Raw genomic sequence first — 22,362 nt, 5'->3', positions numbered from 1 at the left:
GCAGGGCCTGTTTCTGATGTGACTGCACTGCCCTCATGTGGCCAGGCTGAGCACAGACAGTAAACATCCGTGTGCCCAATGGTTTTCCCAAAGTAGGCTTCCTAGCTCTCTCTACTAACGGTCAGGGGTATGTTCTGGGCAGTTTGGTGTACTGGAGGCACAGTACCACTTCTCTTAAGGTGGGCAACAGCCTTGCCAGTCAGTGACCCTTCTACACCCCGTGAGCCACCTCGTTCCTTGGTCTTTAAAAGAACAAGGAAGTCCCCACTCCACAAACAGCCCTCAGCCCCCCCTATATCACTCTGCCTCTCTCAGTTGGAACTCTGACTCCAGATCATTTTCAATTTCTGAAGCAGCCCAACCAAACCACACCCAGCTCAGGTCAAGAATCCAAGCCTCGGTCTTCCTAATGACAGCACTGGGTCTTGGCATGCACTCCACTCGGGGTTATGGCACAGCCACACCCAGATATGTGGCTCTGGTGCTACATTCTTGGGTGTGGTACACTCCCAGGAGTGTGGTACAAGCTCACACATGTACAGTCAAGGTACTTCATTCTCATGTGACGTGCAAACGCTCAAGCATGTGGGGCAGGTACCCAGGTGGGCGGTGCTGGTTCTCAGGGAGGTAGTGAATATATTCAGATGTGTTTGGGACAGATTATGAGGTGTGCAGATACTCAAGTATGTTGTGTGACGTACGGAAGTACTCAGATGTGTACAGTAGGTCCTCAGGTGTTGGTGGTGGGTCCTCATACATCCAGTGAAGGTTCTCAATCAGTTGTGTAGTGTGGGGGCACTCAGGACTATGGAGCAGGTTCTAAGGTGTATTGCTGGTGCAGGTATTCTTTCTTAAAGGTTTATTTGTTTTATGTATATGAGTACACTGTAGCTGTCTTCAGACACACCAGAAGAGGGCATCAGATTCCATTACAAATGGTTGTGAGCTACCATGTGGTTGTTGGGAATTGAACTCAGGACCTCTGGAAGAGCAGTCAGTGCTCTTAACCGCTGAGCCACCTCTCCAGCCCCGTGCAGGTACTCTTAAGTGTGACACAGTATTCAAGAATTCAGCACAGGCGTTACGGTATGCCATTAAAAGGCTCAAGTTGCGGTGATACTCACATTTGGCACATGTGTGTATGAACAAGTGAGCACAGGAAGGACAAGCATTGCGGTCCTGCAGACTGAGGCTGGAGGAGTATGGCTGAAGATGGGGCTGGAAGGGAGCAGAGGTGAACGGTGGCTGTAAATGGATGAGTCCAGGTAGCGGCCTTTACACAAATGAAGGCATCACTTACCACTGAATTATAAACTTCACTGTGTATTGGTTGACCTCATTGGAACAGGGAATCTGCTAGTGTGGGTCAATGTCTGGTAGATGACTGACATGGATCTCAGAGCACATCCAGAGACACCCATAATGGGGTCACAAGGTCAACGCAACGCACAAGAGGCAACTCTGCCACCACAGAATGTAGCCCTTTCCCTCCGATCCCATAAACCAGAAAGCAAAGGAAACAAACCCTCAGTGGCATCCCTGGCCAGAAGAGGACCTTGATGGATCTGTTTCTCACCTCTGACACCTACCCAGTTGTCTTCATACCATGCCCCTCCTGAAGCATAACCTACTTCTTTCAATTGGAGTTGACAAGCAGGGGGCATGAAAGGGTTCCTATCCCCAGAGCTGTAACACGGTTATCCATTTAGTTGTCCTTCTATCCTGCATGCCTGTTGGACAGAATTTTAGATATTAAGAGTACACGAGACAGTTTTAGGAACGAGGGTATCCGAACAGAGTCTGAAAGTGGAGTCGGGTAAGAATTCTGAGCGCCTGTCAGAAAACAAGGCTCCCCCATGCTCACACAGCAACTAGAGCGGTAACAGAGGGTACATTTCTCCCACCTGTTTGGGTAAAAATAACAAAACAAAACCAGCCAAAAGTAGACAGCCAGTCTGTATCAACACTTTATTGTTTATGCTACACGACCTGTTCTTCATACATAGACTTGGTCCTGGATGTGGTGTTGTGCTTTTCCCAGCTATGGCAGACAGGAGTTTACTGCAGCAGCTGTCATTCATGTGCCTTCACAGAAAAAACATGCTTTTGCCATGTCTTTGTGATTGAACATCTCGCATGTGATTCTTCTTCACACTCAAGAGTATACATTTTCTGATGCTCTAAATAAAATTGGCTATTGTGTGAGACTTCAGTCTGCGTTATTTTTAGGTCCCACTCTCCCATGTTCACACAACAACTAGAGTGGTAACAAAGGGTACATTTCTTCCACCTGTTTAGTTAAAGCAAAACAAAACAAAACAAAAACCAGCCAAAACTAGACAGTCTGTATCATTACTTTATTGCTTATGTTACATATTCCAATGGATAAAATTTCGTTTTAAAAAGTAAGGCACATGAAAAGCCTTCTGTGCAAGTTCCATATTATATTAACATTCTATTGGCTAAGGAGAGCATCTCGACTACAGAATTAGAGGCATCTAGAAAAGAACATGATAGTTTGGGAGCAGAATCCTGAACCATTATTAGGTCTCACCTCATGGCACAATCAGTCAGCAACCCCAACGTCTGTGTTCTAACAGTGGAGCTAGATTGCCACTACAGAGTCACTGACCAGAGTATTCACATATGTACAGCCAGGTCCCCAAGAATTAGCTATACAGTCAACGGGAAGGGCAGCGTCTCACTGCAGCCATGCCCTGTTCTAGCACAGGTAAGGAATTTGGCATCTTCAGTTTTTTGCATGCCGTGCTGGATGTTCACAAGGCCTGGTTATACAATGCTGAAAACCATGGAGAGATACTGCTCGTAAGACACCTGAATCCAGCCATCCTGATCCGTGTCATAGCGTCTGAATATGTCTGTCAACCTCTGGGAGAAACATAAGATATGAGATAACATAAGATATTGCAGAACAGTGCACTTCGGTGAAAGACATCTTAAGACCCAATCTCAGAAGCACATGCATTTCCCGCATCTCCTAGGGGACACTGAGAATGGTATCCCACAGGAAAGCACAGGGTGAGTACTCCTGACCACCTTTAGTCAGCACCTTTATGAGCACAAACGCCTCTATGGGCAACAGAGCATACAGCAGGTCTAGCCGACCTTATACCACATAGCCCTTCTTCACACTTCACAACCACCTCATGGACCTGGTCTGGAGGCTTAGGACAGAGACACTACAGTTTTATATCTTGACCGTAGTCCAGAAGGGCCCAGTGGAGGAAGTGTGTGAGCATCATGCAGGGGTCAGCCTCTACAGTCCACCTCCCCTCCAGCAGACTCTGGATCCAGACAAGGTCAGAAGTCAAAGAGCAAGACAATTCATTCCATTTATTTTGTTGTTTGTTTTGCATTTTTGAGACAGGGTCTCACTGTGTAACCCTGGCCCGGGACTAGGTCTGCAGACCAGGCTGGCCTTGAATTCAGAGATCCACCTGCCTCTGCCTCTCTGTGCCTCTCTGCCTCTGCCTCTACAATTTTGGTGATTAAAGGCATGGTGCTGCCACGCCAGATTCCACTCATATTTTCTAAGCCTAGGTTACATGCACGCCAGTTTTGGATAAACTTATGAAGCCCATAACATGCTCTCAGTAATTATTAAAAAAAAAAGACACAAGGGAATTCGTGTGTCGATAGAAAACAACAGCCCCAGCACATTCAGCAAGCCTCAACAGTGTGTGGTCTACTTCCTACCTCAGACATGAGTGGATTTTATGAAAAAGTGTTAGCGTGGAGGCTGGACGAGGTGGCACTCACGTGACCCTCAGCACTTAGGAAGCTGAGGCAAGACCGTCCGAGGCTACATAGCAAGAGCTGGTCTAACTGCTCCCCACCCACCACAAGACACGATTAGCATAAAACAAACTATTGTCATGTGGCCACAAACCTATGTGATGGTCAGTGGTGGACACACGACACTACAGTCTGAACCTTAAATATCTGCTAAAAAGGCAGATATCACGGTGCCCGTGTGTTGGGCACCGTAAGACAAAACGCAAAGAATAGTGAGTTGCTGAGTGCTGGTTCAAGCCTGTAATCCCAGAACTTGAGAGGTAGAGGCAGAAAGACCAGGAGTTCAAGGCCACCCTCAGCTACATAGGGGGGGTGGGCGTGGGGGAAATCAAAGCTAGGCAGGGCTTTTTAGGAAAACAAAACAAAAAAAACCAAAACCACATTGCAAAGGAACCTTTACCTATAGCCTACTGCTTTCTCTTTCCTTTGAGATCCTCCACCTTTCTAGGGCTTTCATTCTCCAGAGGTAAAAGTGATGCAAAAAACTGGCTGTCGGTCCCACCCCACAGGACACAGCAGCAACAGAGTACAGGTAAGAGAATGGAGAGCTTCTTCTGAACTCGATCAGGTTGTTTGGGAGTCGGATCAAACTCCCAAATGTTTGCGTATTCAGAAATGTTAGGATTAGAACGTTACTTAAAACGAGAACTCTTAACCTGGTAATAATTCAGGCAGTCTATAAGATTTTGTATCCATCTCTTTCTGAAGTGTTCAGAGAACACTGTGAGCATTCCCTGACCTCATGGGAACTCTTGAGTAGTGGCAGAGTAGTCCCTTTCAGAGACTTGAAGCTTGAATACTAATAAGCCGATTCTCACAGCGTAAGAAACATGGCAACATGCCGAGGTTTCTGTGTCTAAAGCAGAGTACTGTTAAGTACCCAGGCTTGCCCAGAACTCACGAACCTTGCGGCTTCTGGCTCCTGGGAGCTAGGATGGTAGTCCCATACCACACCAGGCTCTGAATACTTTGTTGTTGTAGTCTTTGAAGATTCACTTTTATTTTATGTGTAAGAGTGTTGTGCCAGAATTCCTGCACACCACGTGCAGTCACTGCCAGTGAAGGCAAGGAGGGCATCGGATCCTCCCGACCTGGAGTGGCTAGCTGCCATGTGGGTGCTGGGAATCAGCCTGGGATTCTCTAGAATAGCAGCCAGTGCTTTTCACTGCTAACTCATCTCTCCAGCTGCTCAGATTCATTTGTAAAGGAGTCATGGAGTACTGGAATAACAGTCAAACCACGGATGTACTTTTATTGACTTTCTTTGAATTAGAACAACACTCTAAGAATATTTTCCAAAATTCTACAGTGTATCTCCAGATTTAATGCTGTCCAAATCTCTGTATGGTTCTGCAACCAACAAAAGTAACCTTAGCCTAGAATCAATACCTAAGAACTTCTCTCTCAGAGAAGGGTTGCACTGAAGTATTAATGGAGAAAACGTTAGCTTTCTATGTACTGAATCTACTTCAGGAAAAGGGCTGGAGTGTGAGAGTCTCATACAGGCCACTGTGAGCTAACAACTGCTGAGTCTGGTCATTATGCTGTTATCCTAATTGCTGCTTTTGTTTGAAAATCCCAGAGCAAAAACTTTAAGCTACATAGGGCTTATCAGCTTACCACATTTCCAAAGCTTAACCTACAGAACCTGGACCTCTATCTAAGAGCAACAGCAGGGCCTGCTTCTCTCCACAGCAACACACACTGGGCAATAATGGCGGTCTGTAAACCCTTTCACGTTTAGAGAGCACAGGCCAGCAGATACTTGGTATGGCTGCTTGGCACAATCCAGGATCACATCGAGAATGACATGTAGGCGCTGACACTGGTGTGACAAGGCATGCTTTTTCTAGTACACTGGTTTTGTTTAATATTGGATGACATATTTACTGTCATGATAAAGAGCAAAGCATATAGTACACAGCTATAATTCCACTACTTTACAGGGTGAGTTCAAAGCCAGCATAGGGTACAGAGTGGATTTAAGGCCAGCCAGAGGTACAGAGACCTTGTTTCCCAAAATAAAAAGTAGAGTACTTCAGTTATTATTATCAAGGACTTTGTACTATACATATTGCTAGACTTACGTAAGATGGCGTCAAGGTTCACCAGCCCAGCTTTACCATAAAAACACAATGTCTTATGCAAAAAAGGTCCTGACAGCCGTGACATCAATAGGGGACAGGGATTTTCCAGGTCACTATAATCTTAGGGAACAAATACTGAGAGATCACTATTAGGCACATGATCCTAGTTCCAGGGGTTTAAAAGAAAAAGGTTGCCTGCAGCAAACCTTAGACAAAGGGAGGTTAAGTTCGCACTCTATGATGGCTCATAGTTACCATCTGTGGCCCCACCCCCAACTCACATGAAGCCGCTTGGTTACCTGCAAGACGATGCAGCCCTGGATGAAGTCATCGAACGCGATCTGCCCTCGTCCTTGCCTGTCAAATTTTCGGATGAGGATGTCATGGAACTGATCAGAGAGCCGGTAGCCTTGGAGAAGAGAAATTAAGAGTCAGACCAGAGGCAGAGTAGGAGAGGAAGTTTAAAGTGTGATCACTGCCTAGACCTTCCTATCTAAGACTCCAGGGTCTTAGATCAACAGTGGTTAGGTGGGAACAACAAGAGGAAAAATGTAAAACGTTATTGAAAGGCACTCTGGAAACTAAGTATGCTACCTAACTGCAATATTCTGAAAGAAAAAATGTCCTCAGAACTATGAAGAGAACGTAACACCAGTAACAACTTGCAAGTCCTCTTGCTGTCTTGCTTCTTATGCTGGTTTATGTTATTTAACTGTACTCATTCTGCTTGTGTCCTAGGAAACACCCACAAGGCAGTGAGGCTTGGCAATCCTGAACCTAGTAGACGCCTCGCTATGTCAACTTATTCAAATATGAGTGTTCTCAGTGACTTGCTGCCCTTGGTTATTGTTACACGATGCTCTGAAAGCGAAAATGCCACTAAAGATTCTAGGCACATGAGGCTCAACGTAAAGAAGGTACCAAATTATCTGGTTTGCTGTTAGGATTCTGAAAACACAGCTAGCCAGTGTCATAAAGATTGGAGTCACTAATGTGTCACGGGCATTGTGACTCTAAGTTACTGAGCATGCAGCTCATCAGTGTCACGGAGTTCAGGGTCAGTGACAGAGCGCGAGGCATTCTGAGTCCATTTCTAATTTACTGAGTGTGTTTGAAAGGGGATGACGGGATGAAAATGTGTGAACACACCAGACACACAGACATCACCAGAGGCCACGTTTAAGGAGGGCATCCCTCGTTTGCTTCCTTTCCTTACCACCTGTGTGACCTTATTAACTCAGGAGACAAAATCCAGGTGACAAAATGGTTTCCTGGTTTTCAGTCTTAGTGGAATCTTTGTAGGTATATGTATCCCTATTGTCTGAATCCACAGATAGTTACTGTATGAAACCTAATCATTATACTGATATGTTCAAACACAAAAACATATTCACAGCACCTTCCAGAGCAATTGCAAGGAGAGAAGATGGGAATTTATACTCAAGAACCCTACACAAATGTGTGACATCAAAACTGCTACAAGAGCCCCCTTCCTTACAAATCAAAGAGAAGTCAGGACCCTTAGCTGAAGTCTAGAAGGGACAGCATGTAGGAGCCAGTTGCCGTGCCTCACTTACATCTAACATGTGAGGGAGTGGCCTTAGCTAAGCTCTGAATCTCCAAGAATAGAGCTTCAGACCCAGGGGTAGACAGAGCGAGACAGACACTGCTGGTCTCCTGCCAGGATAAGAAAGGACAGAGGAAATGAGAACAAATATATAAGATTTCCTGTCTCTGCATGGAAACAATCCCATTGCTGCTAGAATCACTTTGCAATTTCTCTGAAGACTGGCACCCGTGTAGGTAACGCCGAGCAAAAGACAGACAGACTGGCAAAGAAAACTATAAAGAAGTAAACCACAAAAGAATGTTCCCTAGACAGGCCAAAAATTGGCAGCAAACTGACCATCACAGAGCTCCTTCAATACAAGGGCACAGAAGAACAGCAGTGCCTTAGAGCCAAAGTGCTTTGTGCTCAGCCCGGTGCCTGATTAGGACCGACTAGTGAGATACATATTAGTCTGGCCTGCTAACTGCAAGATTATCTCCAACTTGTATCCATCTAACAGGATAAGGCCACCTGGAGGCCTCTACTCTTGCACAAGTAGCAAGATCAGATCATGGTTTTCAACCAGGGAAATGTCTTGGAGTCAGTCTTGACCATCTCAGGAGAGGGACCAGGTGGAATGCCCTCATGAAGGGCTGAAGGGTCTGGGTAAGGTAGTATGAAGACATGTTTACTCTCCAACTCTGCCCAGGATATTCTTCTATAGCCCTAGAGAATCTCACTGGAAACGGAAATACCCTGTGTCTACTTCCAATAGTCATCGGCCTTTGGTGATAGACAAAGTCTTTTTCCACCAAGAAACTAATAGGAGGTATTATACTACCAGAAAAATGATTCCACTGACACCCCTGGTCCAGGCCACTGATCCAGGCAGCGAATACCTAGACAACTAGAAGTTCCACTACCAGAACCAACATTCCCCTGGGCTTCCAGGGGAATCCCACTGTAGTCACAATCTGATGAAAATTAATGACCTCCAGTGGATATAGAAATGATTTGCATGTTATTAATCTGTGTTCCCCCAACCAGTAAATGGTGTGAGAAAGGCTATGTGAGGGTCTTGCCTGATCCTAAGTCAGGCAAAGCATCATTATTACTAAAAACCATTAACCTTGTGAAATGAGTCAATGGGAAGCAACCACATTTTTACTTGCACGTTATGGTAGAGGCTTCAGATCTGCCTAAGCCTCCGCCATGAAGGAGATGGCTAAAAATATAGGAAATATTATAAGTGGAAATCTGCTATACTTTCATACGTTTTTATGGTTAATGAAAAAGAAAAAACAAACCCAAACTACACAATTGCCAAGGCTAGATGGAAAGGGGGCTGCTCAAAGAAATGTAGGGTTTAGGGGAAAGGGATTGTTCATTCCAACTGTGCTGCCTAATAGAACAGTTGGCTTTACCGCAGGTAAAGTAACCAACAAGTAACCAAAGCCACACCTGCAGGAAGGTGTAAGGGTCCATCCAGATCTCTGTACTTGGCCACAGAACTTAGCAGCATAGCTTTGAGTGAGCAGAAGGATCGTTAGCCTCTCCGGGGTCCTATCCAAGTCCTAGGTACCACTGGGCTAGCCTGAAACACCACTGTCCTAGGTACCACTGGGCTAGCCTGAAACACCACTGATGCTCTTATTCTCTACTAAGCTCCTGTTTACCCCAAAACAACAACCCTTTCGGAAGTTAGAATAGGAACTTTTACTTCTAAAGCCGACATCTTGATAGATGCCGCCAAAAATACTCCTAATTAGTATGCAAACAGTAAAGTATTTCTTTTTCCTGCACAGTAAAAGAGTAATCAGGGCAAACAGGAAAATCATGGCAGGACTTCACCTGGAGAATACACAGGGAATTGTGCTGAGAAATGTTTAGAAAGTGAGGGAGATGCTGGTACTGTCCAAGATCTGGTACCGTCCAAGATGGCCTACTAGCCCACACCAGACACGCTTTCCACTGTTTTCCTTAGGAGATCCTGAAATGTCACTGGTCAAATCAGAACGCAGAGGGGGGGCACTTATGCTTTTTACTAGGCCTAACGACAAACCAAGGAGGGAGAGGACAGAAGAAAAGGAGTGTTCACTGTCATGCTGGAAGGAGAAATAGAATTATAGAAGTCTTATTAGTAGGAAATAACAGACTTTAGGAAAGTAAAACTCAAGATATTCACAATACATTAGATTATAATTCACTTTTTAATAAAACCTTTCTGGAAGACCTTAGCAACCTTTTAAGAAATAAAACACAGAAGGATTTGTAAGGGCAAAAGGACAGGGTACTACATGAGAGTTCCAAATTTGAATCTCGGTGTAACCCTGACAAGTTACAGATGTGTTGCAAACATTTCAGTGATTCTTTTGTAGTTAAAATAAAATCCCTCTTTTCTTTCAGACACAAGGCTAGTTCTGGGAGCCTCTAATTATGCTCTGGACAGGTACTATGAATACTTGTGAGAAACACAGCACACTTTGCATGGCTAAGCCCACATCAAACACACACGTACTACATGCATTTGAGAATGGGCACACATACTTCCTAATTTCCTACTGAAGCAAAATTTGGACAGACTGATATACTTTATTATTTATAGAATTATGTCTTACTGTTCTTTTATCACTGTGTTCATGTAATCTGACAAACCACTACATACATATATGCTGCCATCTACTTCACACCATTATGTATTCATTTTTCTACTTTAAATTGTTCCAGAGGCCACATTCTCAATTTTGCTCAGGATACCATGTCATTTCACAAAAAGTAGGTGATCTGCATAGCCCTTATCTCATTTTGGATGAAACACTGTGTGAAAGACTCCATGTCACATATAAATCTTCACGACAAAAAGAGAATCAAAATATGAACCTGTATAACATAAACAGAAATCGCATGGACTGGGTCAATAGAATCAATAAATGAAACATAATAAAACAAAGCGTGAGGGACTCCTATATTCCAAAATGAAATATGCTATACAATCAAGACAAGTGAATTACCAAAACCTGAGAGTGCTTGTTTGAGCTCATGCTTGTCAATCATCCCAGAGTTGTCCCTGTCGTAGGTCCGGAAGACATTCTGCCAGTCTGTGATATACTTCCACACACCTGTGAATTCACTGAAGTTCACACCAGCCTTGTTTTCTCGGTCAAACATAGCTGAGATGAGGAGAAACAGCAGGGACGCATTAAGTCTGCATGCTCCACAGCAAAAGACAAGCAACCGCAGCACACTACTGACGTTTCATGCCACCCCGCAGACCTTCAGGTGCTAGCCTGGGGCCAGCTCCCAAGGAAAGGTTAGTCTGTTGAACAAGTTACCAGATTCCTAAAAGCCTACTCATCCCTGCCTAGGGTGGAGGGAGTGTGGAGGACAGTCACCTAATACTTGATCACCAGAACACACATTCACAACTGTGTAGAAGGCAGACAGTTAGGATAAAATATGTTCTGGAAAACAGAAACAGCAAGAGTGCTCTCAGTTTATAAAGAGGAAAATGGAGTGCAAAGGTAGAGGCCCCATTTCCTGGCTCCAAGTCCTGACCCAGAGTAAACCTTTTTACTGCCCAGGTATCACACCTCCAGACAGAGGCTTGGAAGAGTTCTCCTAGGTCAAGAAATACCTGTTTTAATTAGAAGATGTCCTAGTTTATTATGCTATTAACTTTAGATTTTATTTTTAAAACCTCAATCACTGAGAAGCCACCAATGGGGTGGCTAGAACGCAGTTAACCTACACCAACACAGCCTGCAGTATGCTGTCGAGGTGACGAAATACAGTGTGCTTCAAAAGGGCACAGGCGAGGCAGAGTGGAGAAGGCTGGACATACGCCTTGTCTCCTGTGGTAGAAGGGACTTGGTGCTAAGATTCCATATTAAAGAACCAGAAAAGGAAAATGAAAAATCTACCTCCCAGGAAGGAAACCTAGAACTCAAAAGAACAGGAAATGTCTCCTAAGAATGTACTTGAAGGCACCACCATCTCCTTCATCTCAATCCTTGCTTACACGTGCGACCGAGCTGTGGTGGTTTAAATGAGAATGACCCACAGGTTCATGTATTTGACTACGTGGTTCTGGACAGATGTGCTGGTCAGAGGAGACTCAAGAGGTGTGGCTTTGCAGCATGACGTAGGTCACTGAGGGCAGGCTTTGAAGTTCCATGGCGCTCTTTCGTTCCCAGTGCTCTTGCTCTCTCTCTCCGATTCTGGCTTGTGGTTCAAGATGTGAGCTCCGAGTTTCCTGTTCATGGCCCAGGCCTGCTGCCTACTGCCAGGCTTTCCACTGCTGTGGACTTATCTAAGCTGTGCCCCTGATACTGTGAACCCAAATAAAACCTATCTTCTTTAAATCGTCTTAGTTACAGCGCTTTATCATAGCAATGGAAAACTGACCGACACACAGAGAACCAAAACTGACATCCCACATGTTGGTGAGAAGGAAACGATGGAAATCCTTCCTGAAAGGCCCACCTCTGGCTCCAGCTCAGACCCTAGTACACACATTAAATCCAACCAAATACTAGCTCGGGAGACAAATAAAAATGACTAAAACACGAAGGTGATCAGTTAAATGCATGAAATCCAGCAGGAAGAATTATTAGATGCAGGCTCCCTTCGTACAGACTTTGAAATCATCCGTAACACAAGATAAAGCAGATGTAAGTTAACATAGGTGATTCTTAAGTAAAGACTTTTTTAAAGTTTAAAAGACTTATATATAATATTTAAATAAAAGAATCACAAACATCAATTTAAAAAGATACTACCAAAATAACAAAGTAAGGCTTAAAGAAAACTGTAATGTGGGGATTTTCTGGGTCTAAAACCTTAGAACTAGAAATGGACAGGATGAGCTAAGACATAAGCTTAAACTAACGGTTAAGTGACGACGTCTACATGTACAGAGGCAGAGAGGATAAAACGTAAGAGCCCACGCAATATCTGAATGGGGTTATTATCGCTGCTCCCAGAGAAACACCTGGTCTGTCTGCACGAATACTTACAAATGATTGACCTCACAGTCACTGGATTAAACGGAGTCCATGTACCTGAAAACAAGTGACATAATACCAAAATCAAGATTAAGTTACAAGAAGCTCTAAGTGCCTGGCCTATTGCTAGTCCACGAGACTCAGTGGCCTGCTCTGGAACAGCATTTGCAAGCAGGCGCCTGCTTCCTAGGACACCGGGAGATCTGGTTGCCTTAACCTGTATGAGCTCTGAACAATTCTGGTCGGTACCCAGTCTGGACTGGCGAGTTTAACCTATTTGTAATTATCAGAGGCTGCTTCTTTGTAGAGCTTCACTTGTGCAACTTTCTAGGGAGACTGTGCTGGGGTTCCAAAGACCACCTTCAGGCTTGACACTGCTCTGGGACTGTTAGTGACTGAATAACAATTTTACAGGTAACCATCTTGCGTAGATAGAGGTACCGTTTCCTTCAGCTCCTTTTTTATCCTAAACTACAATTCTGTCTGATAGAATGTCTTCAAAAGATTTTTAAAAAAAGAGAAAATAAGACTGTTTTCAAAGTACAACTAAAACCATGCATCTCAAATCACTAATATGTTCAGTCAAACCTACTTCAAAAGCACTAAGAAGTGAGCACAGTGACACATGCCTCTAATCCCAGCACAAAATCAGGAGTTCAAAACCATCCTCAGCTGAGCAGTCAGTTTAAATAAAAGTGAGCCTGGGCTACGCTTTACAAAAGACTAGCCAACTAACAAACCAACCAAAAAGGAGCTTGAGAGAAATTAACTTTTAATCAATAACTCAAGAAGTTACACAAGAATGATACACTATTTCATAATGGTAAGAGAAATCCTATGAGAGCTGTCTCACTGTTGCCTAGACTGGAGTTAGAAACAATCACCTAGGAGATCAGTAAGATGTCTCTATATTTATGAGGGCATTTCCAGATAGAATTAACTTGACGGAAGGACCCACCCTGAATGTATGTGGCGCTACTCCAATGGAGTGGGGCCCAGACAGAATGAAAGGGAAGAAGAAAGCAAGAGGGCCAGAGAACACCAGCTTCCCTGTCCTAGGCTCCCTAGCTGCTGGGAAATGAACGGTTCTATTCCACCAAACCCTCTTCTTCTGGGTGGACTGAATTCAAACTGTGACCCAAAACAAATTTTTCTTTCCATGGGTTGCTTCTTGAAGGTCCTGTGGTCAGAGATGAGAAAACAAATCCTGTTCTGTGCTCTACCTGCCTCCTGAGCACACTCTTCTACGTAAATAAGTCTCACAGAGGCCCAGTGTACTCATAAACACTCCCAGCATGGTGTCAGCTACACAGCAGGCAGAGGTTGTTTTTAACTTCACTCTTCCCTTCCAATAGCATATTAATTAAATTTCCTAAAATAGTTTAATCTGATCCCAAAATCAAAGCAGAAAGCTAACCCTAGAAGACTGATTAGAAGTCAAAATAGTTTAAGTCATGGAAACAGCGATTCTGAGAAAGGGAGTAAGAACTCACAGGCAACTCCTCAATGCTAACCGTCCCTGCACGCACAGTACAGTGGGAACCTTCTTCATGAAGCTGATAACCGAAAAGGCAGAGAGAGCTAACGTTTCAAAGTTATTCCCTCTAAAGCTCAAAGTAGCACTGAACTGCCCTGGTTAACAGTATTAAAAGGCAGGTCCTTTGTGGAGTGGTTAGGTTGTAAGAACTGCAGCTTAGGAGCAGGAGAAGAGAGAGAGAGTGTGTTAATTTTAACAGTTGCCTGAAGGACACTAAGCCCTAGTTCCTGTCAGAATCACTTTGAAATTGGTGCCCAAGCTAAACGGGGGCATAAGAACTGGCCCCATGTATGCAGACAGACAGACCTACACGTTTAATCGTCTGTGTGTCCCAAGAGGCTTTGTAACTCTTTGTTTTTGTTTGTATTTTGGAAGAACCAAGATTATATTAACTGGATACATTTTTCTCTTCACATTAGCTATTAAAAAGTTTAAGGTCAGATTTATGATTTACTGGAGACCTTCCTTTCCTCTTTACCACCTTATTCTCTACCTCTCAGCTAACATGAGTAAGTTTTGTTTTCTATATTCTGACTATTTGGAATAGAGATGATTACTGGTGAGCGCAAATGCTAAGTTCTTTCACAGAGCAGGTGACAAATGACACCAGTACTTCTGCCCTGATAGCCTAGGTGCTGTCACTTCCTTTCACCCTGAAGCCTTTGTGCTGTTTCACCTTGTCCCCCAGCTGTAGGTCACCAACCATGTGAGCCAAACCACTCGACACCCATAGTTGTGCTTCCGTGCCTCTTCAGTGGAAGCCGTACCTCTTATCCCGTGAGTACGGCTGCTCCTGCCTTCGAGGCAGAGTTTTCTTTTTCCCTGATAACTCCTGTCAAAGCCTACCTACCTAATATTGTAATAACACAGTAGCTAATGTATAGATTACCATTATACCATTAGGTGACAGAAAACCACCAAGATTTAGAGCGGTCTCTTGACAACAGCATCTTGTAGTCCCCACAGGTTAAATAATAAAAACCCTGTCAATTCCAGCCACTTTTGCCTAAGGCAAAGGTCACTCTGAAAACACAAAGGAACCAAGAATGTCTAGCCTAAGTGGATGGCAGAAGTGGCAAAAGCTTTCCTTTAACTTTGATGCCCAGGCTATGAGGCACTACCTCGCATCTCACCTGCTTCCTCCCTTTATCCAATCACATTGCAAGAAAATGCTCCCCATTAGAACAAAAATGAGCCTTTTAAAATTCCCATCACGTCTTCCAAGTAATCCCTTTCCAAGTTTATACAGCACACCTGAGGGAAAATAACCCCCAGATATAGTAATTAGAAAAGCAAGCTACGCCTAAAGAATTACAGATGACATCTAATAAGAAAAACGTGTCGAGAGCTGTGGATGAACTCAGTGGGCAGGGCGTTTGTCCACTGTGCACGGAGTTCTGGGTTCTACCCTCAGTTCAGAATAAACGAGCACCAACTCAGGAGTTAGGGGCAGGAGGATCAGCAGTTTAAGGGTCATCCTTGGCTACATAGAAGTTCAAGACCAGTCTAGGACTCTGAGTTGGTCAAAAACAAAGAAAGGAGGGGGCGGAATGGGAGGCTGGAGAGAACCCAGCACACGTGTGGCTGCTGCACAGGACCCAGGTCTGATTCTCAGCAACTACATGGTGGCTCGCAACCATTTATAACTCCAGTTCCAGGGGATCAGATGCCCACTTCTACCCTCCACAGGCAGCAGGCATACTCTTGGTGTGCTCACACACACACAGGCTAGTCAAACATTCATACAAATAAAATACATAAATCTCAAAATTAAAGAAAAATGTTTAAAGAAAAAAACTGTCTCCGATGGTACCATGAAAGATTAATGATGCTGACACCAGCAAGGACATGACTCCATGGAGAGCTCCAAACGAAGGCCACAATCCTCTCATTTCTGCTGGGACAGTGTTCCTCACGTTATACAAATACCTCCCCATGCTCCTGCTGCCAGCACTTCCCCTATCTCTAGTTCCCAAAATGGCCCCAGAGTTGTAATGTTTGTTTATATATATAAGACTATATATTATAGTCATTCTTAATTTATAAAAAATATATAATAAAATATATAATCTTTATAATAAAAATAATCTTATTATGTTCATTGGTGTGAGGGTGTCACATCCTCTAGAACTAAGTTACACACAGTTGTGAGCATCCATGTGGTTGCTGGAGATTGAACCCAGGTCCTCTGGAAGAACAGCCAGTGCTCTTGACCTCTGAGCCATCTCTCCAGCCTCCCCTCCCCCCACCGTACCCTCCTCCTCCTTTTTAAGTCTAAGCAGTCTTACAGCAAATGTGTTTCCACAAGAGTACCTAAGGACCATCTTGAAGCCTTTCAAAACACTAAACAATTACTTCTAAATTGTCACCTGACTATTTGTCAGTGTCCCTGATGATCCTCTTCAGAGCAGTTGCTAAGACTGATAGTAGGTCAAAGGCCTTCTAGATAAGCAAGGGACCTCTGTTGCACAGAGCTAACCTTAACTCTCCCGCAAGGCCTACACTGTAGCTCCCATTTCTCAGAAAGCAGTTTCTGAGGCTCATATACATTTGTTCTGGAGCTTGGCGAGGCAACAATAATGGTACTCAAGAAAATACGGTCACAGTAGCTTCAAACACCTTTACTTATGGTGGTAACGGCAGTTTAGTCTTAAGGACTTCCTTGGAAATAACTCTAGGAAGGAAATGGCTTACTGAGAATGGATCAGGCTTCAACTCACCATTGGATAATGCTTGCTGAAGTTCATTGTCTGAAATCACTCCGCTCCTGTCTTTATCAACCCTACCAAAAAAAAAAAAAAAAAAAAAAACAAGACCAGGTGAGTTGGTGATTAAAAATAAAGGAAAAGTAAAACAGCCGAAAACGTTTCTCTTAGCTCAGCTGGAATGTAACACACCCTCCTCAGGTGTGCCAAGCATTAAGGAACAACGAGAAGCAGTATGAGGGGTTGAATCATCTTTTCTCTATTCCCTCTCAAGCCTTTAGGTTCTTCAAATCTGCTTAATTTACACCACCACCAGTTCATGTTTTTCATAATAGGTAAAGATTCTCTAGGACGAATAAGTCATTCTTTGGCACGAGTCAGCGGAATAACAATCCAGTCATTCAGAAGGACAACCAGGGACAGAAGTCATGCAGTAGCAGTCACCTCTTTTCACTGATGCCGTTTTCCTGACTCAAGATTTGTCCTCTTTCTAACGCAAGCACCCCTGATCCTGTAGGGCGGCTGGTCCGCCCTTCGGCCCTGAGCAAAGTAACTGCCAACACGACCTTGTGCTACTACAGAAGAGAGGAAGCCGGGGATGGAGAGTAAGAAGGACTGGGAGGGAGGTCTTGGGGGTGGGGGGTGGGAAGGACGGGAGGGTAGGTCCTGGAAACGGAAGACTGAACCAAGAGCGCCGGCCTCACCGCTGGAAGACGTTCCACAGGAAGCTCTGGTCTGGCAGTGCAGCTCCAGCAGCAGGGCCAGGGCCAGCACCTGGGCCTGGGCGGTAGGAGTAGGCAGCCATGGGCTGATGCACAGCGGTCCCGCGGCCCAGCTCCAAAAGCTGTGCTTCCGCCTCAAGTCAGGGGCAGAACCAGGAGCCCACAACTTCCTGGGAACAACGGAAGCGCGTGCCTTTGAGTCACTTGGCAGGCGTGGTCAGTTGCCACGCAACGTCTACAGGACCTTGGGGTTAGTCTGAGCTCCGCCTCCTACTCAGCCGGAGGCGCCTTGGGTGTCTCTTGCCTTTTAGCCCTACCCTGCTCCGCCCTCCTACGTGTCGCACCCTGGAGCTTCCGCAGGTGAGCTCAGAAGAGAGCACACCGCGAGGGCCTCGCCCGAGCTTACAAAACGTCTCCACCTGTAATGGAAAGTGGTGAACGCTTTCACTTGGATCGACGGCTTCCCTTTCTGCATTAGTATTTAGTGCGAATGTGATGTGCACCAACCGCATGAAGTTCTCAGCGGAAACTCAAGAGTGACATTTTGTGCACTCTGGAGTTTGTCCATCTGTTTATAGATCACCTTCCCGCCTTCCCACTTGCATATATGCCCAGTCTCCCTAGGTTTGCAGTGACTTCATTTGTAAATGGCCCCAGTGAGATTTGGTCCTGAGGTGAGACCTTTGTGTTCTCTCCACCCCTTAATTGGACTTCTGTATTTTTGGTGGTAACTCTTTTTAATTACAAGCATTCCTTTCTTCATTCGATACTAATTCTTATGGTGCTTTTATGGTTTGGAATGCCCCTGAATGGGAGAATGCACAGCATTGGGGCAAATTCCAACCGGTCACATTCTTGTGCTGCCAGGCCATCCTTCCACCTGGATCTGTATGCTGTGAATAGTTCAAGATACAGGTTACTCCGGTTCTGCCACAGGATCATTCCAGCCTTCATATTCCTCATCCAGGGACGGATTTATCATAAGAACTGCTATGCTCTTTTACGGGGTTTTAGTTTGCTTGCTGAGGGTGAAGAGACCAAGGGCCAAGAATATGGCCTTGTACATCTGAGACTTCCATGAGGACAACCATCCATTATTTAGCACAGATAGGGATCTCTTCAACTCACAACTGTATCGTTTTCTGCTCCATTTTTCTTGTTCTTGCCCATGAGGTATCTACTTGAAAGATTTTCAAATTCTTCAAAGAAATATCTTATAGCTTTGACATTTGCCTCAAAATCTACAAAATTCTTTAAGAAAGGTAGATTTTCTTCCATGGTTTGGTAAATTCATTTTTTAAAATTTTCTCATAAACTGTTCATCTCACTTGTTGAATATAATCTTCTAGGCTTTTCCAGTTCTTTTATTTAGAACCTGAAATCCATTTTTATTCTGTCCCATCTCTGGCTCCTTTTCTCTTTTCCAGAACTACAAAAATATTAATAACTTTCCTACTCGAACGGGAAGTTCTCTAGTACAGAGAAACTTACTTCACAGACCCGAGGCTGCTGCGTTCGGTACTCACTCCATTAGCTGCATGCTGACCTTGGAATGCTATAAAGGCACAGTCCCAGGGAGACCACTTTCTGCAACAGCTTACCAGTAGCTGTCTTTCAGGCACCACCATCTATCTCCTTACCCTATCTCAGGTTTAGTTTCCTCCTAACCAGGTCTGTTCTAGGCTTTCCAGGAGTAGAGAAATAAATGAGATAACACTGTTCTCCTCCTATGTTAATCATATCATGTGTCTGCATATTGGGCCATCCTTCCTTTAGCCTAGTTCTCTGAGCTACTTCTTTGAGCTACTATATATAAATAAAATGTCTGTTTTCCTTTAGGATTTTTCTAAACATTGGCTCTTTCTGGGAGCTGTGGTGCATGAAATGGGTAGGTCTTTTGCATAAAGATATTTTGTGTATGCACAGGTACATGCATGTTTTTATACATGTACCTCTAAGCCACATTGGTTCCTTTGCTTGCTTTCCTGGGTGGATTGCAGCACTGAATATTTGCACATGGAAGACAAGTTTTTTTACAGTAACCTTTCCTGAAACAGCCTCTGGGGAAGAGCCAAACATGCTCAGCACACCCATCTTTCTCAAATTAACGTTGAAACTTCATCACTTGGCTCCAATTTTATTCTGGTTTGAATTTAGTAACAAAGAGAACCTATTACTTTTTATGTAACTCAGGATCTGTAGTCAGTATTGTGGAGTGTGTCAAATGTGTGAGGAAGCAGCACACGTCCATATACCACCACTGGCCAAAGATGAATTGTTCTGATATGCTTGGTCTGACATAGCCACTTGCCACATGAGGTTACAGGGCACTGAGATGGACCAGTGTAACTGAAGTAGGTTTACATTTCACATTAATTAAAATGTAACTATGTAACATGTGGTTATGATAAGGCATTGCTCAGCACAAGTCTGAATGTTTTTGTTTCCTTCAAGGTGCCATCATACCTGGCACCCAACTTTCTTTACTTACCTGGTTTGCTGCTCCTTTTACAATGTTTGAGTTTTGAAATTCTGAGACCTGCATTTTGAAAGATTCTGATTCCTGGCTCATTAGTGAAGGATAGAAATTTAATTTGTGATTACTAGGGAATCATCACCATATTATGCTGCAGGGGACTCGTTCCAAGTACTAACCTTCAATATTGCTCTGACACGCTAGCACTCCCATAAAGCTCTGCATGCTCATCAAACCTTCTGACGAGAGACATGTTACTCAGCAGTCACAACTTTCTACTTGCTATCCTGGCCCTGTGGACCATGTCATTCTAGAGTTGGTACTCCTTGATCATTCTAGAAATGCAAATTTTAGGGTGCAACCAGAACCTTAGGAATTAAAATTTCTGATTGCAATAAAGCAGGTCAATCTTCTGTTTCTCTTCTTGTTAGTGTTTTTTGTTGGTTTGTTTTCCAAAGCAAGCAAGCAAGCAAGCAAGCATCTATTTATATTGTATGAAATATTCATTTATGTGTTTGGGTGAGACTTCCTATATAGCACAAGCTGTGTTTACACTTTTTTGCATTTCCATTGTTTTTAACTATGTATGTATCTGTATGGGTGTGGGCCTAAGTGCAGGTACCCAAGGAGAACAGAGGGATCAGACACCCCTGGGAATAGTTAGAGGTAGTTATGAGTTACCCCATGTGCCAGGGATTCAGGCTCTCTGAAAGAACAGTATAAACTCCTAACCTCTAAACTATCTCTCCAGTCAGATCTCAACTTTTTTATCCTCACACATCAGCCTCCAGAGTACTGGGCAAACAGGCATAGACCACCTAAGATCTTCCTCATTCCTTCTCTCGGCTATACAGTACCTCCACCATAGACGGACACACTTATCCCCCAGCAGGGAACTGTTTTTAATATTAAAAAGACAATGAATGGCTTGAAACTTTGCAGTCATTTAAGGCAAGTGTACCTGTGGGCTTTCCCTCCCAGCCACTTTGTTCCAAAAATAACGACTCTGAGAACAATTATTTATTAATAAATGATTAGGCCACAAGCTTTGGCTCATTCCCTGACTAGCTACTTATGTATATGATCCATTTAAGTTATTCTATGTCTTCCACATAATTAGTTACCTCTCCTCATGTTTAAGTGACCATGTCTTCTGGAGGTCAAGGCCAATCTCTCGTGTGGTTCACTCTTTTCCAGACCTCTCTCTCCCTGCTGGAAGCGCCACCTTCTAATCCTACTTTAGTTCATTGGCCATAGGTTCTATTGACAGGTGATGTTTCCACACAGCATATAACGATTCTCTACACAGACAAGGCATTAAACTAAGAGTCTCCTGCCTCAGCTTGAGTTCTGAGATTATAGGCACGTGCCACCATGCCCTGCTTAAGTTTCATCCTGCCCTCTGATTGGATTATGAAAATTATGAGCTCCACTTCTATTTTCCTAAAGGCTCATTTTATTTCTTCAGTAGAGTCCTAGAACTGTTGGGACAAAGAGCAAATGCTTAGGTAGTTTTGTTAGAGGTTGCCAAATTCTCGTCTGCCAAAGCTGCAGTGCTCTGCATTCCCACAGGCCATTGCAGGAGTCCTGCCTGCCGTCACTCTGTGTGCTCAGTGTTTACCAGCTTATAGGTGAGGGATTTTCTTTTCTTTATTGTTTCTGGAAACCAAGTCTTGCTAGATAGACCTGGCTGGCCTCCAACATGAGGCAAACTCTCTGCCTCACCCTCTCAAGTGCTGGGAGTATAGGCAAGCAGCACCCTGTCTGGCTGTGGTGGTTTGAATATGCTTGGCCCCAGGAATGGCACTTAGAGAAGGTGTGGCCTTGTGGAGGAAGTGTGTCACTGTGGGGTAAGCTCTGAGACCCTCGTCCTAGCCATTTGGGAAGTCTTCTCTTAGTGGGCTTTGGATCAAGATGTAGAACTCTCAGCTCCTTCTGTGCCATGTCTGCATGAATGCTGCCATGCTCCTGCCCTCAATAATAACAGACTGAACCTCTGAACCAGTAGGGCAGCCTCAATTAGATGTTGTCCTTTATAAGAGTTGCCTTGGTCATGGTGTCTGTTTAGAGCAATGGAAACTTGACTAATACACTGGCTTTTGTGTACCTTTTTTCTTTTCTTTTCTTTCTCTCTCTCTCCTTTCTTTCTTTCTTTCTTTCTTTCTTTCTTTCTTTCTTTCTTCCTTCCTTCCTTCCTTCCTTCCTTCCTTCCTTTCTTTTTCTTTCTTCTTCCAAGTTTTAAGGTATAACTAGCAGAAAATAACAGGCACAGTTATCACACAAAACTTCCCTCCTAATCTTTTGGACTTCCTCCTCCTCCAAGTCTGCAGAGAGCTACTGATCTCCTGTTGTTACATGTCAGTTTGCAGTTTCTAGACTTCAGTGTGTACCTTCTTGACTTCTTACCCTTGTCAATAACATTGAGATTCATCCATGCTGCTGTGCATACCAATAGTCTATCCTTTTC

General features: G+C 44.1%; 1 protein-coding gene across 2 annotated transcripts; it reads right to left on the bottom strand.

Annotated features, from left to right (window-relative positions):
* Positions 1-1,957: 1,957 nt before the first annotated feature.
* Positions 1,958-17,624, bottom strand: Pdcd6 (programmed cell death 6). Of its 2 annotated transcripts, none has more exons than NM_001107452.1 (6): positions 17,402-17,624; positions 16,713-16,774; positions 12,468-12,512; positions 10,464-10,622; positions 6,203-6,312; positions 1,958-2,889 (listed from the first exon to the last, which is right to left on the bottom strand). In NM_001107452.1, the coding sequence occupies exons 1-6, from the start codon at positions 17,500-17,502 to the stop codon at positions 2,791-2,793; spliced, it is 576 nt and encodes a 191-aa protein (NP_001100922.1). In that variant the 5' UTR covers positions 17,503-17,624; the 3' UTR covers positions 1,958-2,790. The 2 variants fall into 2 exon arrangements, with proteins under 2 accessions (NP_001100922.1, XP_006227846.1); XM_006227784.5 differs by having other exon boundaries at positions 2,343-2,889; positions 10,470-10,622; positions 17,402-17,536.
* Between the last annotated feature and the right edge of the window lie 4,738 nt (positions 17,625-22,362).

This window comes from Rattus norvegicus, chromosome 1 (assembly GCF_036323735.1).
Source record: "Rattus norvegicus strain BN/NHsdMcwi chromosome 1, GRCr8, whole genome shotgun sequence".
Taxonomy (NCBI): Eukaryota; Metazoa; Chordata; class Mammalia; order Rodentia; family Muridae; genus Rattus; species Rattus norvegicus.
Note: the sequence above shows the minus strand (reverse complement) of the source record. Positions and strands in the feature narration are given on the sequence as shown.